This window comes from Falco cherrug, chromosome 1 (assembly GCF_023634085.1).
Source record: "Falco cherrug isolate bFalChe1 chromosome 1, bFalChe1.pri, whole genome shotgun sequence".
NCBI lineage: Eukaryota > Metazoa > Chordata > Aves > Falconiformes > Falconidae > Falco > Falco cherrug.
This window is the reverse complement of record NC_073697.1, coordinates 7,811,923-7,839,619: the sequence shown is the minus strand read 5'-3', so window position 1 is coordinate 7,839,619 and position 27,697 is coordinate 7,811,923. Positions and strand designations below refer to the sequence as shown.

The 27,697-nt window shown below is 40.4% G+C and overlaps 1 protein-coding gene across 4 annotated transcripts in view; it reads right to left on the bottom strand.

Annotated features, from left to right (window-relative positions):
• Positions 1-27,064, bottom strand: part of INTU (inturned planar cell polarity protein) — a 55,644-nt gene extending 28,580 nt beyond the window's left edge. For 2 of the 4 annotated variants that reach the window (XM_055728317.1, XM_055728305.1), the window contains exons 1-3: positions 20,750-20,898; positions 15,438-16,024; positions 3,683-3,768 (exon numbers count right to left, since the gene is read on the bottom strand). In XM_055728317.1, coding sequence (XP_055584292.1) covers positions 3,683-3,768; positions 15,438-16,024; positions 20,750-20,886 — 810 coding nt within the window. In that variant the 5' untranslated portion in view covers positions 20,887-20,898. The other 2 variants (XM_055728311.1, XM_055728321.1) reach the window with 2 other exon arrangements.
• Between the last annotated feature and the right edge of the window lie 633 nt (positions 27,065-27,697).

Sequence of the window (27,697 nt, the reverse complement as noted above, 5' to 3'; positions counted from 1 at the left end):
TAAGTGTCGTGGTTTAACCCTGGACAACAACTAAGTACCATGCAGCTGCTCGCTCACTCCCTGCTCCCCTAGTGGGATGGGCAGAATCAGAAAAAAAAAGGCAAAATGTATGGGTTGAGATAAGAACAGTTTAATAAGTGAAAGAAAACAGAGTAATGATAACAGTAATGAAAGGGGGGTGGGGGGTCAAAAGGAATAAAACCCAAGGGGAAAAAAAAACCCCGAAACAAGCAATGCACAATACAATTGCTCACTACCCACTGACCAGCCAGTCCCCGAGCAGTGATCAGCAGCCTCTGGCCAACTGCCCCCAGTCTATATACTGAGCATGCTGGTCTATGGTATGGAATATCCCTTTGGCTAGTTCAGGTTGGCTAGCCTGGCCCTGCTCCCTCCCAGGTTCTTGTGAACCTCCTCACTGGCAGAGCACGGGAAACAGGCAAGTCCTTGATTTGGGAACAGCTCAAACATTAGTGTGTTATCAACATTATTCTCATCCTAAATACAACACACAGCACTGCACCAATTACTAAGAAGAAAACTAACTCTACCCCAACCAAAACCAGGAGAGTATGAAACAGGAAATGTAGCAGTTATACTGTTGGTCTGACCCAGAAAGGCATGCTTTCTGTTTATCTGCAAGAAAGCTGTATGCCTTAGAATATGGATTTTATTATAGCCAGAGCTGGTGGCATTGCCTGCCTTTTCAGACTGCGCACCATTTCCTGTTTAAGTCTCTGTTTTCCATGTGGTTATGCTTTGCACAACTGTAACTCAAAATTTCAGTCTGAAATTTCTGATTCTGAATGTCTGCCTCAGGCTGAATATTTTTAGAAAATTTCAGGTAAAATGATGCTGCAACTTCCAAGTATTGGGATAAGGAAAAATACATTATTTTAGCCCATCTTCCCCCTCCTATTCTGTCTTCTCTGTCTTGTGGTGCTGGGAAAAAGCAGATATTTTGATTACAGAAATGTAATATTGTATAAACTTCAGAATATAACTTTATCATACTATCTCAGGCATTGACTGAGGGGTATGCTTCGGTCTGTCACATTCAGTGATGGCTACAGAACTTCTAAATGAGATGTCCAATGCTTTAATCAGAGCAAGGACTACCTTATTAGGTGACGTGCAAGCATCCAAACAGAAACAGTTCTGCCATTAAAAAAAACACCAACCAACCAAAATCTGATGTTGCATTTGGACTTCTACTGCTCAATAAATACACTAAATTAGCCCTTACATGCCTAGAAGCTTGTTTGCCTAAACTGAGGTAAGGGAAGCAAACTTCCAGAAATACAGTAACGAGAGATGTTACGCCACACACTGCAACTGTGAGAATCTAGGTAGTTTTTTAAATTACTTCCAGTAATTTTTAACACTGAACCGAGAAAAGCAGTGACTTAGCTTATGTAAATAACTTATAAGCATGGTAAAATGGCTTTAAACTGCATCTTTTTTGCTATTTTGCAATGAATGATGAATACATTAACAATTTTGCTTATGTAACAGCTGGCTTTATCACTAGATCTCAGAAACAACAACCCTCTGTTTCTTCAGCAGCATGAACACAGTGTTCTACACTGCAAAAAAACCCAGTACTCTGTATTTAAATTCTCCACTGGTCTATTTCAGCCATCACTCTTCTGGCTTGACTTAAACTGCACAGTAGAAAAGGAGTAATTGCACTTTAATAAAAGGTTTTGGAAAGCCAACATGACAAACGGGTATACATTTCAAGTAATCGCTGTCTACTTGACAGATTTACTGACAATGTAAACATTAATGCTGCATTAAAAGTAACTACTATGTAAAGGGTTGCATTGCATTTATAGCAACAAGTAATACATATACTTTAATCTAGCAAGGATACAATTAAATAAACAATATAATATCTGCTTTTTTAATCATTCTGTATTTAATAATACTTACAGCAACTCCATATTTGGTCAAAGGCAGGCAAGACAAGGTTTTTCTATCATGGAGCTCTGCCAACACCTGACCACAACTCTGGTAGCTTAGGCAAGATTCATACTGTCAAATATCTTGGAAAGCTTCCTAAACTGACATACTAGTACTCAATCTTACTGCAGTGGCGGATGTAGTTCTACAGGCACTTACACTATGTAAGTTGCAAACAGAAGCATGTTTAACAAAACCTAAAATTTCCACTTCTTTTTATCTCTGGACAGTAAAACATTGCTATTATTATCACCTCATATATTCTACTTGAAGAAAAACTACCAAGAGGTTACAGACATACTGTAAGAGACACTGTAATTTTAACCTGCTCCATCTCATACCTAAGTTGCAACATTTACCTTGTCACCCTATCCACCAGGAAGTGGATTTAAGCAGAATAACCCAAAATAATTTTATGCTACCAACATCCTAGGAAATTAACACTCTCCTGGTTTAATTCTGAAATACCTGTCTAATCCTTTATTAGTTATTCAATTCTTCATTATAGCTCCAAAATTATTCAGCTAGAAGCGAAGATATATGCAGTATGTTTTGGGAGGAAGAAATATTATTCAGCAGGTCAGGTTTGTTTGCTGGGGTTTTTTTTCTCAATTTTTTTTTTTTGTTTTTTTTGTTATCAGTCTTTATTACTGACTTCTATTGGTCTTCATCACTGTTCGGTTTTACAAGATCTTAAAAGTAATATAAAAGCTCTTAAATACTCAAGATTTTATTTTTCTATTTAAATATGAAAGTGGTATCAATTTCTCCATTTACATGCTCTTAAATATCTTTAATAGCACTACTTGTTAATTCAGGCTTCTTTTTACTCTCTTGTGGTTTGTGAGTCTCATAGTGATGAAGAGATAATTATGTTATTAAACTATTTGCATAGTAATTATTAGCATTTTAAGAACAGTAATTGACAAAAAAAGCCACTACTATTCTGTGGTTGACATATTTATTTTTAAGCTAGACATCAATATCTTGCTTCATACATCCTATTGCCAGACTGCACATCTCCAGCCATATTACCCACCAAGAGCAAGGCATCACAATGTTACATTCCTTGTCCTTCATTTGCTGACATCAGTGTTCAAAATAATAACTGTCAAAGCAACCATATTTGCCATCTTTGCCTGTAACTACAACTATCACTGGTTAAAAGCTTGTGCAAGTCTCAAAGGAGTTACTTCCCTGTATTCAACAAGAATTGTGATGCAAGTGTTAATCTGTTTTCTAAGCAGAAAAGTAATAAAGCTTGATTTTTCACATGTGTATGTACTAGTTCTCATAAAGAAACATGTATACTCAGAATTCTGCAAGTATAGAATGCCTTGATTCTCACACTCAGTAAAAAAAAAATAAAAAAATATCAGGTGTTACGGTTAGTCTAAACCTGCAAGTATGCTGCTACCTCTTGCACAATGTCGCACGGGCTTTCTGACTGGCTGATAACAAATAAAGTATGTAACAGCTGGACTGTGCCCAATATCCCTTCATGGGACACTGAGTTGAGTCACTTGCACCTACTTATTTTCACAGAACTGACTAGAATTAAATTCTGAAAGTTTGACTGGTCAACCAATGTGTCCAAAAAGTAGATGAGGAAGTTCTAAGAAATGGACTGCCCAAGTTCTGTTTCCTAAGCAAAAAAGGCTATGAACAACATTAATTTTTACAGAGGACAGCTGGAATAAGTGTTTGACTACCGTACCTGCATAGGACCTGGAATGCAAGACAAAACCCTCTCTATGTTTTCAGAATTCACGTCAACATCATTTACAGCAACTAGAGCATCTCCTGGAGATAAAACAGACAAGAACATGAGAAAGTCAGATGGTATTACACTACAATACAAAGCCAAAGAGTGTTTTGTTTTAAAAATTAACATGTCATTTCAAAAAATCATAAATGTCTTTATAACATTCAAGTAAATGTTTTCTGCATGCAACATTTACTATGTTTACAAACATTTGTCTATTACCTCCGTGCTCTTAAGGCCTTACTGCCACACTTCTATCATTTTACAAAAGTAAAAAAGTAACTGTCAAAGCCTCTTCCCTCCATCCAGGCTTGTATCACTCTTGTTACTTGATCAGAAAACCCAACAACTTCACCTATCAAGTTTTGTCCAAGAATTACTTTTTTTTCCTCCAAACCCACCTCTGTTCACTTGCCAGTCCTCCACTGCTACCTCTGTTGATATAAGCACTTCTGTTTCCAAAAGCACTCCAAAAGTCACTCTTCCTATAGCAGCTCACAAGTGCCAGGACATTGCTTACACCAAAGGTTTCAATTGTTAACTGAGCCTAATGATGCGGGAATCTCACCACCCCTGAGCCCCCTCTCTTTGAAGCAGTTCTGGCAGTTATCATGCATATCAGTAACAGCTTAGTTCACTAAACTGGCAGAAAACCATTCACTCGTCCTCATTTCATCCCTACGCTACCTTTGTCTCTCAAGCTACATCACAAATTAGTCCTTTTTCTTCTTTTTCATGCCTCCACTCCTATGGCTTCTTATTCTGCCCTCTTCATGCTTTTATCTGCCAGCTCTTCCTGCTTAATGACATCTTGCGTTTTCTAAATCTGATTCTTTTCCCATTATTAGAAATCAGGATAAAAAAACCCAACAGGATCCTGAAGGAAAAGTTTTCAACTGCAAATGGAAAAGGTTTGAAGAAATTAAAAGGTGCTAGTTATGAAAGCAAACAGAACTGAATTAGAGCTTACAAACTTAAAATCCACATTAAAGTACAAAGACCAAATTGGGATGTCTATTTGGAAAATATTCTAGAGATGTATCCCAGTAATTATTAGCTGATAACCTCTGCCACATTCCCCTCAAAAAGATGCATGTTTAAGCATGGAGTATGTAAGAAGTATGAAAAAGACCAGTGAAAAACCCCACCTAAGAAGTCAGAAAACATGAAGCTAAAATAACATCAAAAGATAAAACTACTGAGACCTGTCAAAAGGAACAGAAATTGAAAAGTAAAAATACAAGGTTTTTCGGCCTTTCATCTAGTTTCAAAAAAGAAAAAAGGGAGCAGCAGTAAGAAGAGGATATATATTAAATATATTTCATGTATGGTAGTGGGAGCCTAAATCAACCAAAAGATGTGATAACTTAATTGCCAATTTAGAACATCAGTCCAACATTTAAGGTGAGATTTTAGGCTGAACCTAAGTCAGAAAAACGCCTGCTAAAAGGTTAGTCCTTGATGGTTTCTCTGATGTCAACATCCGATGTTGGAAGCACTTTTCAGTACAAAAGAAACACTGTATCACAGAGGAAGAAATCAATAAATATTACTGGAATAACAGAAATATAATGGAATTAAATAGCATATTCATTCTCAAGAAGGTAGCCAAGTAACACAAAACATGAAAAAGGCAAACACAGCACCTGCATGCGTTACGGAAGACATTTCTTTTGAATGTAGGTAAGTATTAACAGGACCTGACAGGATCCCATCCAGGGTACGACTTACAATTCTAGTCACCTGTGCTTAAGAAAAATGAAATCAAATGAGATCAGATATATAGAAATAATACTGCAGTCACCATGGAAAATGGAGAACCCATTTATGTTGGTTAAAGATGAGGTGAGTAAAGGCTAGGTGTGAAAGCAGCTAGAGTAGAAATCAGGAGGTTCTTTAGTCTCTAAGCAGCAAGTTTCTAAAAAGCTTTCCAATAAGGCTACCTAGGGCAAAAAAACTAAGATGAGGCAACATAAATTTATGAAAAAAACTACACAAAGTGACTGCCCGTGGCACCACGATATAGGACTTGATATGGTGCATTAGGTCCTTTCCAGAATCAAATATTCAACTTCAGAGAAACAAAATAGGCCTTATTTTATACTTGATTTTCTTTGGTGTCACTGTCAGTTGTCTGCTTTCTGTCCTATTAGGTGAAAAACTCAATTAGTTTCCAGCTTGTACCTTCTGTCTGTAGAAAGGGAAATAAAGAAATGAGCTTCTTACTCAACACTGAAAGTGACTTCATTCCAAGATCATTCTTATGCCTTTTACAGGTGTAAACTGAAAACAGCAAGAGCTGCTCTGGAAGAGCAAACTGAAAACCAAGCCTAACTGCTTGAACTGCACAAAGACTCCCTTAAAAAGTGCCTCCACATCCTCTTCAAGCTTATGAGTATCAGTGTTTAATATAGTGTAACATGTAGTGTGAGACACTTAATAAACAACTGAAAAAGATAAATATTCACTGAGGTACTCAATTTTCTTTCAAAACAGGTACTCTTGAGCTTTGTTTTCTAAGGAAATGAGGCTTCTCCAGTTGTACTATGAACAGCTTTGATCCCAATACTAAATTTCAGCCAAAGCTGGAAAAGAAGGCACAAGTCATGTTATGTGCTACAAGTTCCCTTAATGTGCTGAATAGAGAAGACCTCTCCCTTTTCCCTTCCTCTCCTGCCCCTGGTAAAGCCGCACCCTGAGCTCATCACCCGTCCTGTTTGTGCTCCAGCCCAGCCAACTCCAGCTGGCTGAACAAGAGCAGTTCAGAATCAGACACAGCAAACACAAACTTGTCCAAAAAGCTGTTAGAGGGCAGGAGAGGGAATAGAATAGGAGCAGTATGAGGTATCTCCACGTGTGAGGAGAGGTGGGAGGGGAAGAATTCTGAGACTGGCACAGTGAAGGATGTGTGTATTTTTTTTAATTTAATTTGGATATAAATCTAAAGACAGCTGGACAGCTCATTATTTCCTCTGTTCACAGTTTATTATTTTTATATACATTTATATCTCATCACATTTAGGTGAGCCATATTGAAAAAGGTGAAATAAACCAGCACTTCCCTCACAACTAGGGCTGCTGGAGTTCAGGGAATTATATGAATTCTTGAATGCACAGGCTAGAAGCTGTAATGGAGGTACTTGTCCTTTTCTCCTGCGCCAGGACATGTACAAAGCCAGAGGCAGTTACAGCAGCATTCAACTTCAGCAAGGCAGTAGCAGCAGTGCTCATCACTCCTTCATGCAGGTTAAAGAGATTAGAAAAAGGGTATGGATTTGTAGTAAATGTGCATGTTAGTATAACTATATTTTAGGCCTTGACTTGGCAACAAAAACGTGCTCAACTGCAGCAATAAAGCACTGAACAACTCTAAGGTTCAGTATGTATTTCAGGTTTTCTAGGGAGAAGACTTTCTTAGCTCAAACACAGTGCTAACGATGTGCATACTAAGGAAAAGCAGAACCTGTTGCCTCTAAGGTCTCTCCATTTCCTGAGAATCTAGAATATGAAAGTTTAGAAAAATTCTGAGTTTATAATTATTTCTGTCTTCTACCTTGTTAAACACCATCAAATACAACTGGAATTCTTCCCAGGTACTGGGTCAATTGCTCAAAATCAGTGCAAAACACAATTAAGGGCCAATAAGAGAAAGAACATTATTCTTAACTAACCATCAGTAAGGAAATACAGAATCCCCCCCAAAATGCAAGCAATATTCCTTTTTAATACACTAGAAAACATTCGCTCCTACTCTTTGTTTACAGCAAAACCAAGAAAAGGTTAAGTTCTATTAAACACTCAAAAATACTATCATTCGTTGGAATTAACTGGTTTTTCTGTACCATGTGATAGTAGCTCTCTCCCTAATCTCTGTGTTTTTTAATGCACAGCCCAGTGAATAGCCTACAGAATCTTCAACATAACAATAATTCAAAGACACGGAAGTTGAAAGTTAAACAGCATTTAAAAACAACTCAGCAAGTCCACGCCAAAGCCCCAAGACATGAAAATTAGTAATCAAAAGCAGAGCATTCAGGCTGCTCTAATATAACAAGAAATTATAAACAGAAATACTACGTTCTTTATTGAAGAATGCCGTATCGAAGATTATCATTCACAAATACAAAAGAAAGCAGAAATTGTTCTTGTACTCACCTGCAGCACTGCTTAAACAAAAACTGTTTGTGTTATGTTTTACTAGAGACCTTACGAATTCTGTTGTGAAGACAACAGTCGAGCCAGCTAATCCACAAAGCCATTCAAATGAGCTACACACATCTGGTGAAGCTGTACGCACCTTAGCACTTAAGGGAATACTTTTGAACCATGTCTCCCAGGGTGGAATATACAAAGACACTCTGAAAGGAGAAGATCCAACAGTATTTACATCTCATATACCCAAAGTGTTTTATTTATTTGACACCTAATGTACATATGTAAAACTTTCATTGCAGCAGTAAACATTTATCCCACTCTATTTGTAAAAATGTAATCATATACCATAAATGGAACAGCTTTCCAGAAGACACAGCCAAAGCCGTCCTGTCAGGCTGCCTTCATTTTGCCAGAAAATGCTGTTATTAAAGAACTGCACCTCAGAGTTATAGAATTGTTCAGGTTGAAAAAGACCTTTAAGACCAACAAGTCCAACCATTAACCCAGGTCTACCAAGTCCACCGCTAAACCATGTCCCTAAGGACCACAGCTACACATTTTTTAAACACTCCAGCAATGGTGATTCACCACCTCTGTGGGCAGCCTGTTCCAATGCTTGACAACCCTTTCCATGAAGAAATTTTTCCTATATATCCAATCTAAACCTCCCCTGGCACAACTTGATACCATTTCCTCTTGTCCTAACTTGATGTAGAACTGAGAAAAAAATCTAGATTTATCAGTATGAATTTCCCAGAACTGGGGGTGGGAGGTGGTAGTAGGGTGTTCACATTTTTTCCTTCTTTTATTTTGCCAAACACAAGAGCATACAAAAAATAGAGACTGAAGTAACAGAATGAAAGACATCACTGGCATGATAGGAAGTATGTAAAATTACAAACACCTAATATCTTAAAGCAGAACGTGACCAACAAGACCTATCCCGTGTGGCAACCGATGCCAGCAAAAGAGTTTATATATGCAAATGTTCCTTTGTTAGAGCCTCGCATCTACACTTTCTTGGATAATTGTTTTCTCCTCTTTAGGAAAGTAAAAAACTTACACAAAGTGAGACTGACATATCTTCAGACATTAAGTCTGTCAAAAAAATAGCACAAATGTATAAACTTTAATTTCACTTATTTAATGCTTAATCAATTTATGTTAAATGAAATAAAAGGGTAAATGGTGTTTCCAATTGTATTTGCTTAAGTTGATCTAACCTGATGGTTCGCAGAGTTCAGTCAAATTTTCCCAGACTGAAACATTGCTGAATTTCAGATGTAGAGACATTTCATAATAGAGAAAAAAAGCTGTACAGATGATACTGCAAATACATTTTCCAATCATTCTTGTGCTCTATGAAGTGGGTGAAAACCCCCCTCCAACTGACTTTTGTTAAGTATCTAAGATCAAAGTGAACTTTTTCCCCTTTGCATATACTTACATAGACAAGAAGCAGACACTTGCATGAAATGTTGTTTTTAAACTTGATATAAAATAATGTAAAATTTTGCTTTATTTTTAGATTTTTCAACAATACAGTTGTATACAAAAATTTTACTGCATAATACTATATAGAATAGCACTTGCCCTGCTGGCGTTTCTACCAGCAATAAGATCACTATTGTCTGCCATGAAAGTCACCAGCATGTATGCTACAAGATGAAGAATATTAGAACAGTCTCACTTGGTTCCATTTTTAGAGACAAAATGAGCAACCGCAATAGAGGAAATAAATTTTCTTCAGGCAGCTCCAGGATATCAGACCTTGAGTCAATGAATTTAATTTAGAAAAAAATCCATGTCCTTCTCTTTAAGGAATAAAGTAAGCTTTTTTAAAAATCCCGTAACAATGAATAATCAAGCTTCTGATTTCTATAATTTATTATAAGAAGATTCTCAGTTCACACAGAAACTGTAAGATGTCCATGTATGTCCTCCACACAATGCCAAGCAGAACTGAATTTTACTAGTGATGGAACAGGGAGAGGAGAGAAGCAGGAATTCTTTCCTATTTTCTTTGTTGTATCTTCCCATCTTCTCATTAGAAAAGACTTCTTGCATCCAGTCAGTAGTAGCTAAGAACAGTGTATATTGATATCAAATACCTAGTTTGCACATAGCTGATGAAATTTTTCCTGCTTTTTTAGAGACAAAGTTTAGAAAAGTCTTTGGGACTGCTGGCATCCCAAAAATGTTTATTTCAGAGCTGCCTATCATTTTGCAATGAAGCACAGGACTACTACTTTTGTTAAATACCCATTCCCTAAAGATAAACCTGCAAGCACTGTTTCTAAAAGTAGATGATCTTTGTATTAAGCTGGGGGACACTGACTGGTAAGTGAATACCACTTCCATACTGTGATGAGAAGTGAATATTTTTGGCTGAATTAAAATCAGAACCATGGGAGAGGACTGAGGACACTTTTTTCATGAAATCCTGGTATTTAGTTTCCTCTGTTCTTGGTAATGACTTGGTGCAAGTACTTATAAATGTTCACATACTCCTTTCCAAAAAAGGCAAAGTATGGAACACATTCTACTGAAGAAAGCCAGATCTATTACTTGCTTTATATGCTAGCAGGCTGCTTTTACCCAAACCAATGCTGTTATGCTTCAAGAGGAGATTAAAAGAACATAAACGACATCCCAAACTCCACAGTGAAAACACAGCAAAGCTTACGCAAGCTCTGTGTTTCTATCTTGCGTGCCCAGCATCTCTGCTTTGGAGAGCCTTTTCAACAAGTACACCATATATGGTAACTCCTCATGAAAATCTCACACACTCACAGTATTTTGGTCCTTTCAGGGACATTTTTCTGACAGGACTCTTAGTTCCATGGTCTGCAAATGACAAAACCAGCATTTATTTTAACTGTTGGAAGATGACTGCAAGTTGCTTAATTTTTGTAAATGGATTACCATTTTAAACCACTGTCTATGCTATAGAAATGTAACAGATACACTTGGCTTTCCAGCAATGATGGCCTTGTTTACCAGAACTTCAGAACTCCAACAGCAATATCTGTGTTTTTACTATTAAAATGAGCAAAGATTGCTACCTGTACATTTATTTATTTGGGGAAAACAAATAACCCTCCCACATAACATTAACGGAATTACTGGATTAGAAACTCATAGAAAATCATATTAGTGAATGGGCTGCGATCTGGACCTTTCAACTGAAGCTTGCAACAGCAGCCTGCATCTTATGAATACTTGTTCGAAACTGATTATAGCCCATCTTTACTATCATCCAAGATCACTCCCTGGTCCATGAGTAGTTTTAACACTTTTTTTACAATTGTACCCACTGATAGGGTGAGAGAATTCATGCACACTGTTCAGTGATGAAAGAAATGAGAACAGAAAATAATTTCAAAGAGGATAACAATAGTATGCTCTGCTAGTGAAAAGAGCTTTCTTGTATTTTCAGTGTTGTTGGAATTACTCTTCCATTTGTACTACAGTAAAAATGATGATCATTGGCATTTAGAAGTATCCTCTGCTGTGAATCAGACGGGTTTCAATTTGAAACGGAGGCTGGCGGGGGATATCAAATGATAATGGCATTTCCTATCACAACCATTATTTGCCTGGATGTAAAAGTGAGTACTTAGTGGAGCTTTTTATCTTTGAAGATAAGCTCTAAGATAAGACTAGAAAGGTTTACATAGCAGGCCAGGCTTTGCATATTGTTAATAATGAACTCAAGTAAGAAAAAAAGTTTTGTGAAAAATACAAAAGGCACTTAAAAAAACATGAGGTAAAAGCAGCTGTATTTCATATTAACGAAAATGAAAGTGACAGTAAGAATATAAAAATCAATGAGGGCTTTTTTGTTTTGAAAACTTAAGATAGATGCTGAATTGTTAAATATTAAAAATAAAGATAAAGGAAATGATTGCTACAAAGCAGCAGGGGTTTTTTAGCTTGCAAAACCGTTGTATTTACTTTCATATGGTCAGTGCCTGCATTCTGCTTGGTTAATAAAGCAGAGCAACAAGACTTATGACTTCCATATGCAATCTCAAAAAAAATAATTAAAGTGTAGTGCACAAATAATAAACAGATGTTTTAAGTGTTCAAAGCTATTAGGGATACACATTTCAGAATAAGTTAAGAAAGCCACCTGAGTAAAGTGATTATTTAGAGGGGGGAAAGCAGTTATTTCTACTAAAAAATGTTAAAGCAATAACCACTTTGTAACTGTTTGAGTGAAGAAAAATGAAAAAAAGCGTAGTCCCCCTTGCTAGCCATTTAAACTGCTACCATACCTATCACTGACAAATTAACTAATTAGCCAATGAAAATATGAAGTAATCAGTAACTTGGTTATTAGTTTACATATTACAAACCCAAGACTTGGAAAAAATAATCTAGAGAGTCCAAGTTTTAAATAAGGTGGGAAAGTTAAACGCTCTCCCAAGTGTAACTGGCAGGATTTTAGTAGCAGGGTGCTACAGGAGTGACCCATGTGGCAGGAGGTCATGAGCTGCCTTGTGCTGCTCATAGCCAGTTCTGAAGCTGGTACAAGCAATTCATTGCGTATCAAAACTTTGCCTAGCTGGGGAAGCCATGGTATCTCTGCCCAGACGTACTGAAGAAAGCAGCAGTCACCAGGGGAAGGGTTGTAGCCCACAGAGGGGACCCATCCCTAAAGGGCTGTGGAGGAGTCATGCTGCAGCACAGGAAAACAAGAAAGAAGCAAGGAGCTGTAGAAGGAAAACTTCACACACGCAGTCCCACCTTCTTGCACCATCCATTACTTCACCAACGGAGTTGGGGGACATTGTTATCATGCAGTGAAAGCAAGGGTACCTGAGACTAGGAAAGGGGAGAGATTTTTGCTTGAATCTGAGTCTGGAGAAGGCACGGGAAAAGGTATTTTCTTTATCGTTTGGGGTCTTGTTTTGTTTTCACCTTCTCAGCACCTGAAACAGTGATCTGAAGTTTTGTATTAATGGACAGAGCTACATTCAGTAACAATTCCCTGAGTCAAGACTATTTGCCTGCAACACGTGTTGCAAACCAGTCACCACAAAGACCACAGTGTATCATTTATGAAATGTTTCTTTTTAAAGGTAAATATACTTAGTATCTGCTTCACAAAAGACTACTACAAAAAAATGGCCTGCACCATTGAAGGCTATTAGAATATTAAAAAGCAAAACATAAACAGGTTAATATCTATGCATATGCAGGTCAATGAATATGAACAAAGTTATAACCAAACCAGCTAGCAGGCACCATGCTATACTGATCGGGTATTTGTCATTTGTTCAAGAAGCTGCTATCTTTTGTGGAAATTGTTCAGTTTTAGACTGACCACAGAAACATTCTTGACTGTTTCTGCAATTCCTAACAGGATTCCTAAAACTGCCTTTTAACAACAATAACAAAAAAAAACCAACCAAAAAAGCAAAGTTCTACTGTATTTTTCTTGAACTTTCCGTCCAACTTCAGATCCTGGGAGGATCTGAGGAGGCTATCCATTGAACTACAAGTTGCTTCTAAATCAGGCTTTGGGTGTTTACCATAGTTATCCCATCCTCTGATGTGCCATGAAGATGCAGTAAACCAGATGGTTTTTTGACCGGAACAAAATTTTTTTAATGCATATTCTTTATGCAGACAGCACTGAAACCTGAGCATCTAATTTATGCAAAGCATTCCTATTTCTAGACACCACATAAAAATTCCAGAGTACACAGTGTTCACTATAGATATATAATTTGAGAGTATTTTTATATGAAAATTATATATTTTATACTGTTGGCACAGAATACAGCTCATTTTCCCAGTTAAGAGCTGAATAACTACAGTATGCTTGAAAGTATTTGCTTCCAATGCGCAAAAACAAGGCAATATTGGTTGATGACAGGCTAGGACATATTAAACTGCTAGACTCTTTAGATTAATTTAAATTTTCTTCTATTTAAAACAAAACAAAAACCCCCACAGTTTTTGTCCTCACTAGCTCCAGGAAGCATTAAATCCTGCAGATGAAGTACCATCTCCATTTAGAAGATTAGCTTTATCTCCTGGATCTGCTGTTTGCCTACATGTTCTGACTTCACACCTGCTCTTTCAAACATGCAGTTACATACAAATTTGTGTCCCAAAAGTAACTTGCACATTATAAGTACCCACTCTTACGTTAATTAGATTAACTACCATTAAGCAGATCAAGCTGAAACTCCCTCCCTCCTCCTCCTCCTCATGCATCCCCCACTTCTTGACTAATCAGTTCTTTCTGGCAAAATCTGAAAGTTATCCAATTTTCCCTCTGGAGTATTCTTTAGCATCCCTACCAAAAACACGTGCTAGAAGAATCAGCTAGTCAAAGCACGATTTGCCGTTTTACACACACAACACTGGAATTTTAAAAGCAGTCATGCTGACTTTGTGGGATTCGTGCTACTATAGTATCAAGACTTTCATGATCTTCTAACCAACGTCACATCTTTGCTCTCTCTCTATGAGGGACCAACTTCAAGGGTAATTAAACAACCAACCTTCCACCCTTTACAGATGTAGTCTAGCTCTCTCACATTTACTGTCTGTGAGGTTGGGGTCTTGTGAGTGCCAAGTCCTTTTAATGGCCTCTTGATGCTGGAAGTGGAAGTATTTCTGCTCCTTCACTACCAGCTACCTTTAAAGGTTCATCCCTCTCCATTATTCACGCTCGGGTGCTTGTCAGGCCTTCTGTGACCCCAGCTTAACTTCCTATACCAGCAAAAACTAGACAGACAACATTTCTTCTGGGTTAGTTTCCTGCCAGGTTATTTAGTTGCATCAGCTCATGGAAGTATCTGACAACAGCCAAACCAACATAAAGGAGAGCTGCTATACTGGCTCACTGCCTCCTCAGACTACAGCCCCACTATGTATTCAGAGGCCTTCTGATCATGATCCCTGAAGAAGCAGCTGTTATACTTGCTAAACAGAAGAATATCCAAACAAAACTGTGCAGAACATTTGTAACATATGAATGTATCTCACTCCGTATTTTTTTCCCTCATTTTTATGGTACAAAATCCATTTAAAGGATATACAGTAAAGCTTTTTATCTAAAGGGGATGGTGTGGAAAAGAATTAAAGCAAAATACAAAGTTTGGCAGACTGTAGTTTTTCTCCAGTCCCACTTATCTACTGAGAAAATTATGCACTAAATTAAAGGTGGTGGTGGCAGTGTATATGTTGTTTGAAGTTCAAGCTGCTCACTCCCTGTACCCTTGAAGGATAGTCATCTCCTTACTATATTAACACCTTCTAGTTTATGTTACACATTCTTAAAACCACTAATAAAGTAAAATTGAAGAGATAACAAAATATCAGATGCAATAATGTTTATTTAAAATAATCCCTCAAGAACTGACAAAACAGTTGTAAGTAATTGCGTATGCCTTGGAATGTTCAAGTCAGCTGCCTCAAAAAAACCCCCAAAGAACCAAAAGCCAAAACCCCAAAAAACTCCAAACCAAAAAAAATATATCTTCATTTCAAAGGAGAAGTGCAGAAGTTAACTATTTGTTCAACTACTTACCAATCAGGATTTGACCTGTTTTCATTGCTGAACTACCTGGCACCAAGCTATGTACTACAAGCTTCTCTTCACCAGTTCCTCTGATGACTTTTTCCTTCCTGCCTTGTTTTTCTGCTCTTCTGCTGCTCCATGAAGACTGATGGACAATCCCTACTAAGGCCTCCAGCAGCTTGTGCTGCTCATCTTCTCCAGCACTGTACAGTTTTCTGGGATTTACATAAACATATACATCTTTGTATTTTTGCTGAACAGTGACACAAATTTTCTGAGCAGACTGGTGTTTCAGTATGGAAGTAGGCCCAGTGGAGTGCACATTACAACTTCCACTGCCTTTCTTACCAGAACACTTTGGTAAAAGACTCTTCTTTTTTAATATTTTGGTCAGGTTCTTCAGTTCATACTTTCTTTCTTTTCGTGATCCTTCTTGAATAACTTCAGCTTCATTTTCACGAAACCTGACATGATTCACGGCTGGCATTTCTGGACAGGTGTTCCGAAGCAGAACTTCTTCTTCACTTTCGCTCAATTCTAAATAAAATAATTCCCCATTTTTCTGCACACCATCCAGCCATTCAGGCTCAAGGTCACTGGGAAAGAAAGAAGAATTATCAGTGACAACCCTGATAAGGAAGACTGCTATGCAAGTGACATCTGATTACTTCAGATATATAGGGAGGGGACAGAGAGAGGACAAGGAAAAAAGAAAAAGAGAAAGAAAAAAAATAATAATGTCACCTCCTGAACACTGAAAGCTCAACTGTTTTAAGTTTGCCATGAGGGTAAGAGCTCTTCTCAGACAAATTATGGATACGGCAAGGAAAGACATCTCTCCCAGATGTTGAAATAGTTTATTCAAATGCCTTACAGGAAAACAGCCACTGCAAAAAGCAATACTCCCTTTTCTGAAAACAAACAAAAAACCCCAACCCCAAATAATTTCTTTCACATATGAGTTTTAATTAGTAATTACATTCATGGGCACAATGGGGCTTTCTCTTAAGAGAAAAGACGCCATCCTATTTGTTCTCTCCAATTATTTTTTCTCTTATGCATTTACAAGACAGTCTGTACTGCAAGCCCTTTGGAAAGACAAGATTAACATTTTAAAATCACCTCTCTCTACATATATATAAAACCACCCCCAAAACAACCTCAAGATAAAGTCTAGGTTAACACTTTTCACAAGACAAGTTCAAAATAGCATACTCAAGATCACATTCAAAAATACCCAACAAAAAAGTAAAGACACAGCACTGCTACAGAAGAAGTTCTAGCAGCTGGAGTGGATCACTTTAAGTCACTAGCAACAAGCTGCTGCAAAGAAAAGGCAAGGCTACAGGATGTATTAACAGGAGTGCCATCTGCACAGCGCAAAATTTTTTATGTCCTAATTTGGCAATGGCAATGTGTCAACCATGTCCAGTTTTGGATAGTGCAATTTAAGAAAGATGTAGTAACTGAAACAAGCCCAGAGCACAGAGACAAATAGTAAGTAGTTTATAAACATGTTTTAAAGGGAGAGGCTGAAGGAAACAAAACTCTTTTGGAGGAGAAAAAAAACCAAATGAAAAACGATAACAGAGAAGCAACAGGCCAAACAGTCCAACTGCAGAAGGATGAGGATCAGTAATGGTCAAAGGATGCGTACTTAAGTGGTTTAACTTACCAAAGTATCTAACCTAAACAATATGAAAAGTTTTTGATCTCACACAGACAAACACACAAAATCAGCATTAGCAGGCAATGTAAGGAACATATGGGATGTTCTGTATGGAAGATTTTCACAGACGGGACCAGTTCATTCTTCCTGACTAGATGACAAACAGGTCTCCCTTTCTTGCAATCTGAGACCACACTGATAAAAATCAAATAAGGAAAAATACAGAATGGAGACTTACGTGCTAATTAATATCATTGATTGTTTAAAGTTAACATACATTCATACATTTTATACTAGAATTAGCTATTTTACTGAATAGAGAATGCAAATGTCATTTATAAATAGTATTCTAGAATTCAAATAGAGCATTGATTTGAATATACAGGTAAGCGATGCAGCTTCAAAGTCCAGCTGAACAGAGAACATTATACACAGACACTGCACCACAGCACCTTTAAGGGCTCAAAGAGAGGATCTGGCTGGACTAAGAATACAGAGAACACCGGCATTGCTCTCTTCCAGGAACCCCAGTGACTTAGAGAAGTTTATGGATGTGGCAGACAGGAAGAAACATCCTGCACTTCCTTTGCATTTATTAGTTTGCCCAAGCTGATAGTTTTAAAAGATGACACACCACTTGTGATAATTTGGCTGCTCCTAATGGCTATGGGTAAGTCAAGAGTTTGCATCTTCTACAAAACCTTACTCAAGATATTTAGTACCTTCTTATAAAGTATCAAAATGATAACGCCACCTAAAGTCTGTTAGGACCAGATAATGCTATGATTGAACATGTCTCAAAGGTGGTTAAGTAAGAAATAACATGACAAAGTTTTTCCTTGGTTTGTTTTTTTAAGGAGTACTCTTGCATTCTGGTACATGTAAGCAAAATTGGGAAAACCCAAAATTGATAAAGAAAGTATTAGAAACTTAAAAAGAAATAACATTTGGGTTAGCAGAAACTCCTGTGATGTACAACAGCCTTCTTTGTTCCCTCTTTTTTTTCCTCTTTAAAAGGGATTATTGTTTTTGGAAAAGCTCGCTCTTCTTTGGGGTAGAAGTTGAAGTTTCAAGTTGGATGTCAGTTCATACACACACGTTCTCCAGCTTCATTGTCTATTTTTATTAGAAACTACTATATGGATCAAGGAAAAAAAAAAAGGTAGGGGTGTGGGGGGGTATGTTAGCATGGTGTTTACATTGGGTCCACTCAAACAGAAGCACTCCAGAGAAAAGGCTCTTCAAGGAGCAGCAGCACATATGGCAAAGTCACTCTATGTGAATAAGCTGATGAAGATGGAAGACTGAAAAAAATGTCACAACGGCATGAATTTCTCTCCTTGAAGGCATCTTAATGAGGTACTGCAAAGGAACTATGACTTTCTGAATACAGATCCATACAGACATCTAAAAAAGTACAGGCTGAAACAAGAAATCTACAGCTAGGATGACAGGTTTTTTCCTTAATGCTGTGGTTTCACAACTAATTTATACTAAGCTAAAAAATAAAATACAATATTCTCAACACCTTTCCTTCCCACCTCTCTTCCTTTGTGCCAAAACAAGCACTTGCACAATAACCTGAGCTTCTACATAGGTCTGGAAGCTTCAGTCAAGGGATCTAAAAATCTGGAAGACCCACATTCCTCTAAGAGCAGTTTCGCTGATCCCCACAAATATTTCTTCTTTAGGATAAATGTCTGAAAAAACGTGCCAATTGAAATTGCCTGTGTATGTAAGAAACATATACCAGAAACGAAGGATCCAAGTTCTGATTCTGAAGCAAGACAGGACTGTTCTCACCCAAGGAAACTCAGAAACAATAAACAGTTAACATCTATGAGCCTTGTTTTAAAGCAATTAAAAGAAAACAACGAACCAAAGGTTAACTATTGTACTGCACTATATGATTCAATTCCACCCATATGATACTTTGCAGAAGCAAAGTTAATCATCTTTAGTCTTCCCAACCTTTGCCTATGCAACAACAAAGTATGGCTTCAGACTGAGGCATCAGTTTGGTACATGCAAAGCTGCCATCCTCTTAACAGCTATGGCTGCCTAGAAGGGTCCTGATCCATCACAACTAGTGAAAGTGGCAGCAAGTGTTAAATTAGACAAAATTAAAAAAAACCAAAACCAAACCAACACACTACTTTCACAATGGCATATGTAAGCATTCACTTCACAGCTGTCTGAAAATAGGCCATGCAAAAAATCATAGGGCTCTGATGAAGAAACAACTTGCATCAGCCCTATTTCTACCCTTACACCAATGCTCCTTGGTGTACCTTGGTTTGTCCACATTAGCTGTAGTATTAAGTAGTACAGTTTCAACTGACGGAAGTTTAATCTGGAAGTCAGTAACTTTTAATTCAGAAACCCATTCCCAAGGTTTTTCTTTCTTTCTTTTACTCAAATATGTCCTACTATAAAACCATACACAGATCACCTATAGATGAACAAATGCCATTATCTTACGATAGCTAACAGTCCTATCTTTGTACCTTTTACTTTGCAAAACTGTACTGTTTCTCTCTCCATCTTCATTACAAGCCACATCTTAACCTCTTGTTTCTGTACTCAGAAGGCTGGACTGGTACAGGCCCAATAGAAGACACTATTTGGACCTAAAATTAAAGCTTCGCAGTCCTGTTGATGCAGTGATAGAAAAGATGTGTTTCAATTTATCCAACAGTATTATACATCGTGTTCTGTGTTGAAAACTGTGGAGCACGGCTATATCCCCTGAACACGCACAAAGAACACCAGTAGATTTGCATTTTAGATGCAAGAATTGGAAAAGAAAAAATCCAAAACTCATAAAAGGAGGAGGGAAGGAAAAAAAAAAAAAAAAAAGCATGGGTTCAAGTGAGATGTGTTAAAGTTAAGTTCTGCCTTATAAACACAGGAACAAAATAAGGCAGGTGTACATCCAAACCGCTTCATTTCTCACTGAGCCAGAGGCACGGGACAACTGCAAGACAAAGTGTACTTAAACATGTTTGAAACCTCTCCCACTTAAACCTTTTCCTTCTTCGCTGCATTACTTACGAAAATAACATGCCAAATAAAATCCATCGATTAGACCTTGAAATATGCGTTTGAACTGTCAGACAGAATTGTTTTAATGCAGGGTACAGAGAAGAGAGTAAATTTTATACGAATTAGATGAAAAAATAGTAAGAAAACCCCATCGGTTGCATATGTGACTTTAAAATATGTACTGCTGTTCCAGAGTTGTCTTCTCACCTACCATTTCCCAAAAGACAGGCCGCTAAAAACAGGCTGACGGCGTCTCCAGTGCTAAGGCATTTATAATACACGAGCCAAGCCCCAGTTTCCCGCTCTCACGCAGCGCCCGGCCGGGATCCAGCGCCAGCCCAGGGACTGCCGGCCAGCTGAGCGCCTGCTGCCGCCCGCCACGTTACCTGCGGGGTTCTGCCACACAAACGCCGCCTCAGAAAGCACAAAGCCACTAAAACCGGCCCTGCGGCTCAAACAGGCACGGACGGAAGCTCCCACCGGGCCGCGGCCCACCGGCCGCCTCCTCAGCGGGCTGCGCTTTGGCGGGGCGGGGCGGCACGCTGAGGGGGCCCGGGCCCGCGCCCCGCCGCTCGCCCTGCCCTGGCCTCCCCCGCCCCGCCCTTACTCGGAGCTCCCGGACAGCGAGGTAGCACACGAGCCGCTCTCGCTGCCGCTGCCCGCACGCTCAGCGTCTTCTTCCCGCGGCGGCTCCATCCCCTCAGCGGCTCCGCGCCCGCTCCCGCCGTCCCCCCCGGACGCCATGACACCCGCGCCCCTCCGCGCCGGCCGGGCACGTGACCCGCGCCCTGCCCTCCCCATTGGCGGCCCCGGGCCGGCGCCATGGAGACGGGAAGAAGCGCGAGGGCACGTCCCGCCCGCCGCGGGAGCGGGAACGGCGGCGGCACCGCCTCGGAGGCCCGCGGAGGGTCCCGCCGGCCGGGAGAGAGCCCCGGGCATCGGTAAGCGGTAATAACGGCCCCGCACTGTTGCCCGCCTCGGGAGGAGGTAAATTGCCGTTTGAGTGTGCTGGTAGAGAGGCCAGCTGGCCGGCCGCTCCTCCGGCTGGCAAGAATAATCATAAACAAACATTTGAAAGTGCCCAGCCTCCCTGTTTGCTTCCTCAGAACGCGCAGCTGAGTCTCACTAGTCCCTTGAAAGTCTTTCAGTGGGTCAATATGGAACACATAATGGAGAACAGACTATTTAGTTGACTGATATCAAGGTCCCAGCAACAGTCCCATAAAAGAGACTACTAATGAAACTCATAGTCCCAGGGCAAGCCTCAAAGCATTGCTTATAATAAAAAACTGACTTGGAGAAAGAAACATGAGGTAAATCGTAATTTTCATGAAGTCAAATGGTTAGCGGTGGAATACTTCTATGCTTTATGTTATGCTCTGTCATAAGAAACTAAGGTAACTTCTCTGTAGGTTAGTCAGGAAAGCAGTTAGGTTAGGAAGGAGAGGCAAGGATGTGAGACAGGCGAACAAGCTAGATGATTTAGCACCTTAAATCAGTCAATACAGTCTACGAATGCAAAATCATGCACAGTCAAGAGGAGGGGGGGAACCCTACTTGGTTTTCAGGACTTAAATTATTCACATCCATGAAAAACAAGACCCATGGCAACCCTGCAGACAACTTGCTGCGTAGCTATGTCAGTAAACCCATCAGGACACACATGGTGAATAACGAAAGGGATGAAGAATAATTGTTGGAACATTTTTAATGTGTTGGATTTAATCTCTGCTCAGTGGGATATTTGCACTGCTTCAGCAGTGAGGTTTTATAGTGCTGGAGCACTATGTAGAAGTCACAGAATTCTGGTATGAAATTCCTGTGCTTGAAACTGTTTTAAGGAAGCATTCACTAATAAGTGTGATTTCAAGTGAATTAACAAACAGAAATGTTCTGGACTCGTATCCATGTCATTAAGGCTTCAACTGAAGTAGTTAAAGATACCTATATTAAATTTTGTGGCCATTCTGAAGTGCCTGTACAAGACCTGATTTTACAGATAAATCACTGTTACGTGGATTTTAAGACTACAAAGCTATCCAAAGGAGACAGAAACATTCCCTACCTAAAGAAAAAAAAAATTCTAACATGGTTTCATTCAGTTTAGCTCAGGATATGGTAGATAATTTAAGGTTTTTTTCCTATCTGAGCCAGCAATAACCACTTCACACAAAGTACAAAACCCATGCATGCATGGTAGACAATTCTTTAAAAGAGAAAAAAATAAATCAGGTCTTTGGTTGTTTCCAATTGTCAGAATGCCAGATATGCACCAACTTTCATGCTTTATATTGCTTCCAGAAGAATAAGTGGAAAAAATATTCTGAAAGTACCCCACTTCCCAAACAATTTACTTTTTGAAAACAAAAAAGCACTTTTGAAAAAAAAGATACTTTATAAACACAATTTCCCAAAGAGTCTAATGATTTTATGATTTTCTAAGAGGAATACTGCAAGAATATTCCTGCATATCTAAGAGAAATATTAAAATTAGAATTTTAATAGAGGTAGGTGAGATACAGTGTCCCGCCTTCCCTAATTCTGCTTGTATTTGCAAGCACTTATAATACGCTGAACAGCACACTGAAGTGTTTCTGTCGAGAAGCGATAGTCTATGCCAGATGGTCCTGTGTTAGTTATGTTAAATTTCACTGAGTTCAAGAGTTGGTTAATTGTTTCCAGTTGTTTGCTCAATAAGTGAGAAATACAGGCACTCTAAAAAGGAGGCAGCAGTCCTACACTACTGCTGTTTTATAGGGATAACCCTATCATGAAAGAAAGGATGATGGAAGATTTTGGTCCACTTAGGTAGTTGTGAGTCACCTAAGTATTTTTCTGAATTGAATGTGAAATTTTTGCTGCTGTGGGAACAATTAAAGATCTCAAGACATAATATATCTCACACAGCAGGATTTCATTTTAGTGAAGACACAGATTTTCCCACACAATCCCTCTCGAGAGGAAAGCCTCTCATTTCTTGTGCATAAATATTAGGGAAAGTCTCGAAATAATTTGTCTTCTGGCAGATCCTTTACACTTACTCCCAGTAGTTGAGCTGATGCTTCTCACTGAGGAACCCATAAGCCTTCCATGTTAGGTTGCTGTTACTAACAAGCAGATGGTAAAAATTTGCCACAGGGCATCATTGGCATCAATATCACAGCTTACCCTTACTGGACAACTGGTGAATAAGCATTTAAAAAGTGGGTAGTTAAAAAGCACTCCTCTTTGCCTTAAGATTGTTCTGATTAGTGCAAGGAACTAAATCCATGTGCAGAAATTAATTTCAGAACAAGAGTTCCTTGTTACTTTTTTGGATTAACCTGCTTCAAAAGCTATTATGCTTTAAAAGTAAGTCTACCTTGAGCCACATTTATATTCAGGACTAGATTGGAGTTAAAAGAGGACAGTGTATAGGACACACAAAGAGATACTCTGGTCCATTCTAATAAAGGAGAAAAATAACTAGGGTGTAACTATTTTTGGGAACTGTTGCATGGATACTTGTGAACCCCAACTCCAACCACCGTCCAATTTAAACTACTAACATTTTTTCATTATTACGTACTGACAGCTGATTTTTTTAACCCGATGCAGAAGTAATGAGGCTGGAGTTAGAGTCTTTCCTGGCAGCTAGATGGAGGAGCACAGGGAAATTTAGGATTAGTGTTTATGACTACTCTAACTTGACGCGTTTGGTTTCGTATAGTCAGGCCCAATCTTAGCAATCTTACCAGGACCCACAATTCACTGATGATATGCCAGATTGATTTCACGGATTCACATTCAGAGGGCTTGTTGGGCCTGAATTGCGGATGTAGTTGAGCTCTTCTCAACACAGGGCTGAAAACTGTGACAGTGTTACACCTCTGGCATACTGGGGCAAACTAACGGTCCCTCTGGTACGACTGAATGCCGCCTGATACTCAGGAGTACCCGTTATGCTTGTGAGGTGTCAATGCACTCTCCCAGAATTAGATCAGATCCCTGATTTTTTAGCAATCTCCCCTTCTTCTTCAGGGTCACTCCCCCTGCTAAATGCAGGTGGTGGGTGAGGAAAAGCAGACCATAGTGCTGTCTCTGTACTTACCTGAACAGTGCTCCAGACTGGGAGAATTCTTTTAATGATTGGATCTACCACTTTTGTGGCTCTTTTGTACAGTGCAGGCAGTTTAAACAGGCCACAGTAACACTGTGAGACAAATCTCACTGCATATACCTGGACCATTGCTGAATCTGTCTTACACTCACTAGGCGTATCAACAGCATTTTAAGCGTGCCTTTGCTTTCCCACTCCCCTTCCATACTTCAAATTACAGCTCTTCATTATTCATAAAAAAATAAGAAGGGCTAAGTGACCTCTCATAGTTTCATTTTTTCCTTCTTGCTTGTTCTCAAATCAGGCAAGATTTCTAGGAAGGTTCTATCAACAACTGGATAGACTTAACACAATATATAACAGATATAATGTGATACATTACAAGTAGATACAACTAAGATTTTAGGAATAAGACAAGGGAAATATTTTCATCGTTGTGTAACAGTTCTGTTTCTTGCTGATAACACCTGCTTTACTCAAACATCTGAAGAAAAACTAACAGAAAACCTGGACTGGTAAAGAGTGACATTACAGACTTTTCACCTATTGATTCCTATTGTTATTTTATTCCTTCAGTGTTCAGCATCAGCAAAAATGAGACAGAAACGAGTTCTTTTTTTTTTTAAAGATTAATGACAATACAGCTTTCCCCTATCCTGCTGGACTTTCTTAAGAGACAAAAGGCACACTTCACAGGCATTCCTTAATAAATAGGATTTTGTGATTACAAGGTTTACATAGAACTACACCAATCAGATCATAATTACAAAATCTTCCCTTCACAGCTTTTCTGACATTACTGCATAAAGACCATCCACAGCAAAGTAGCATGAATTGAATAGTGATACTGGACTGTCATTTTAATTGGAATATTTACATATGAACAGACTAAATGAAAAATGAAGGCCACCTTTGTGACCAAAGGAACAGAAAATTTGTGAGAAAACACCCCAGTGCTCAATAAATAGACCATTCTTTCCGACTTTTAAGCTTTGTGTATCAACTTCCCTCTATACAATTAGAACACAAGTATTTTAGAAGAACAACATAAACCCCACAGAAGACTGCCAAGAAGAATTCGGGAAGACTAGTTCAACCCATCTCATTCTTTTGCTAAACAGTCTTACAGAGCCAGGAGTTCCCTCTAGCATGAAAAGCAGCTGTAATTACAAATAAGATTTTTTCCTACTGTTTTTGCTTTGCTTTAAATCTACAGGCTTTTTTAGGATCACCTGCTATGCATAGCAGGCATATCAAGCATGAAAGAAAACCATTATTTGCAGTCAGTCAACATGAAAACATTTCAAGTATGAATAGTACCTTCTTACACTGAAAGTATATGAATGTAAGGAATACCATGGGGCAGCATGTTTTTAACCCAACTTTGAAATGGAGCATTTTCTGTTAAGTCACTGACAAATGCATGCACAGGGTTTCAGATACCAGAAGGTCCCCTGTTAGCTTATGGGCACATTTATTGCTTAAAAAGTGGTTTCGGCGTGCAATGCAGGAACGGGCTGATCCTGGTGTGCCCTCCTTGCTGTACTCAGTGTTTTCATCCTCAGCGTTCACAGGAATGGATTTTAAGCGACTATTCAGTTTGATGCTTTGAGCTGGAGAGAAGCTGAGTTAATAGTTGTTAGTTTCCATAGCAAAAGCTGTTTGGAGTCGGCACTGAAAGAAAGTGTACTTTTTCCTTCAGTAGGAGATAAATCAATGTAGCTGAGAAAATGCGTTAGGAAGCAGGCACTTTATAGGACAACTGGAGATGGGCTTCTCCTGGACACCGCCACCAAACGGGCTGGTGTTTCCTTTGTAAAGTTTAAGCGGCTCTCAGCTGGCCACAGAAAATGGCACTGAGGCTGACTTTGAAAGTCCTGCTTTGGCCTATGGGGCAAGAACTTAATGTTGAGATTTCTTAGTGGGGGGACACAGTGGAGTACTGCACGTTAGGGATGGCGAAGGCAGGGGCAAACCCCAGCGTCTTCTCAGGCAGCATGCATCCCACACACCCGCTTAAGGAGTGCCCGGCCCGCATTTGTGTGCGAGTTCAGGTTTATTGCATTTTTTCCCCTGCCCTTAAAGAAGGGTGCAAAATGCACATGGAACTGATGCAAGAGTTTCCCTCTGTCAACCCGCTTCCCTCAGAAACCCAGAGGGAGCCCCCGGGCTGCCCCGCAGCCCTGCAGAAACGCTTCAGGGGAGCTCCCCTCACCTGCCGGTCCGCCGCTCCTCAGGGAGGAGGGAAAGCCCGAGGGCGAGCCGGTGCCCCGCGAGCAGCCGCCCCTTCCCCGGGCACCGGGCGGGCCCAGCTCCCGCCGCCCGCCCGCCCCTACCCCCGCGGCGGCGGGCACGGCGCGCCCCCGGCGCCCGAGGAAGGTGAGGGGCGGTCGGGACGCGGCCCTTCTCGCTTCCCGCCTCGACAACAAAAGGCTGCCGCGGGGAGCCTCTCCGCAGGGCCGGGAGCTCGCCACGGGCCCCCGCTGCCGCCCCCCTCCCCCCCGGCCCGCCCGGGGCGCTCCCGGGCCGGCGGCTCCTCGCGGGGCTGCGGCGACCTCCTGCTGCGCGGAGTGGCCCGGCCGCCGCTCCCGGGGGATGCGGGCGGAAAGCGAGGGGCTGCAGGGCCGCCTCCCCTTCCCCACCACTGACCTGTGCAGCAGGACGCTCTGCACCGAGTCCAGATCCTCCAGGTTCCTGGTGGCGGGCGGCGGGATGCTGTACCTGCCCGCCCCGAACATCACGGGCGCCCGCGGGCCCTTCATCGCCCGCCTCCCGCCGCACCGGGGACTGCGGGCGCCCGCGGGCAGGTGGGAGCCCTTCAACCCGCCCGCCTCCCGCCGCGCCTCCCGCGCGGTCCTAGAGCCCGCCGGCGCCACGCCGCGGGGCGCGGGGGACGGGCGGGGGGGTGCTGCTCCCGCGGAGACGCGGCCTGCCGCACCCCCCCCCCCCCCCCGCCCCGGGCTCTGCCACGGCCCCTTGCCACGGCCCAGGGGGCTGCTCTACGCTGTCGCCCGGTGTCGGCTCTCTCGGCAGCTAACGACCCCCGGAAACACAAGTTTCATATACATGCAGTAAAGCCGTGCCGAGCTGCAGCCATAGGTTGGTTTGGTGGGGTTTTTATCCCCTCCCAGCTGCATCCCCAGCTCCCATTATGTGAGAAAATGGGTTTCCCCCCACGTGTTTTCCTGTTGGTTGAAATAATGTAATTGCCCGGCTGATTCAATTTCCTTAAAAATCAATACAAAAAATTGTCAGTCCCACAAACTCTGATCCAGTCTTTGCTTCCCTTTTTCACAGAACAGTAATTACAAGCGCTTTTACTGAGTTACAGAGCTCCTTACTGGTTTCCCACCTGCAAAGTTCTCACACGGTGTGTTGAACAAACACTGATGCAAATGTATAAGAAGTGGTGCAACCCATACCTTGGCCATTTTTATTTCTTATCCATGAATTGCC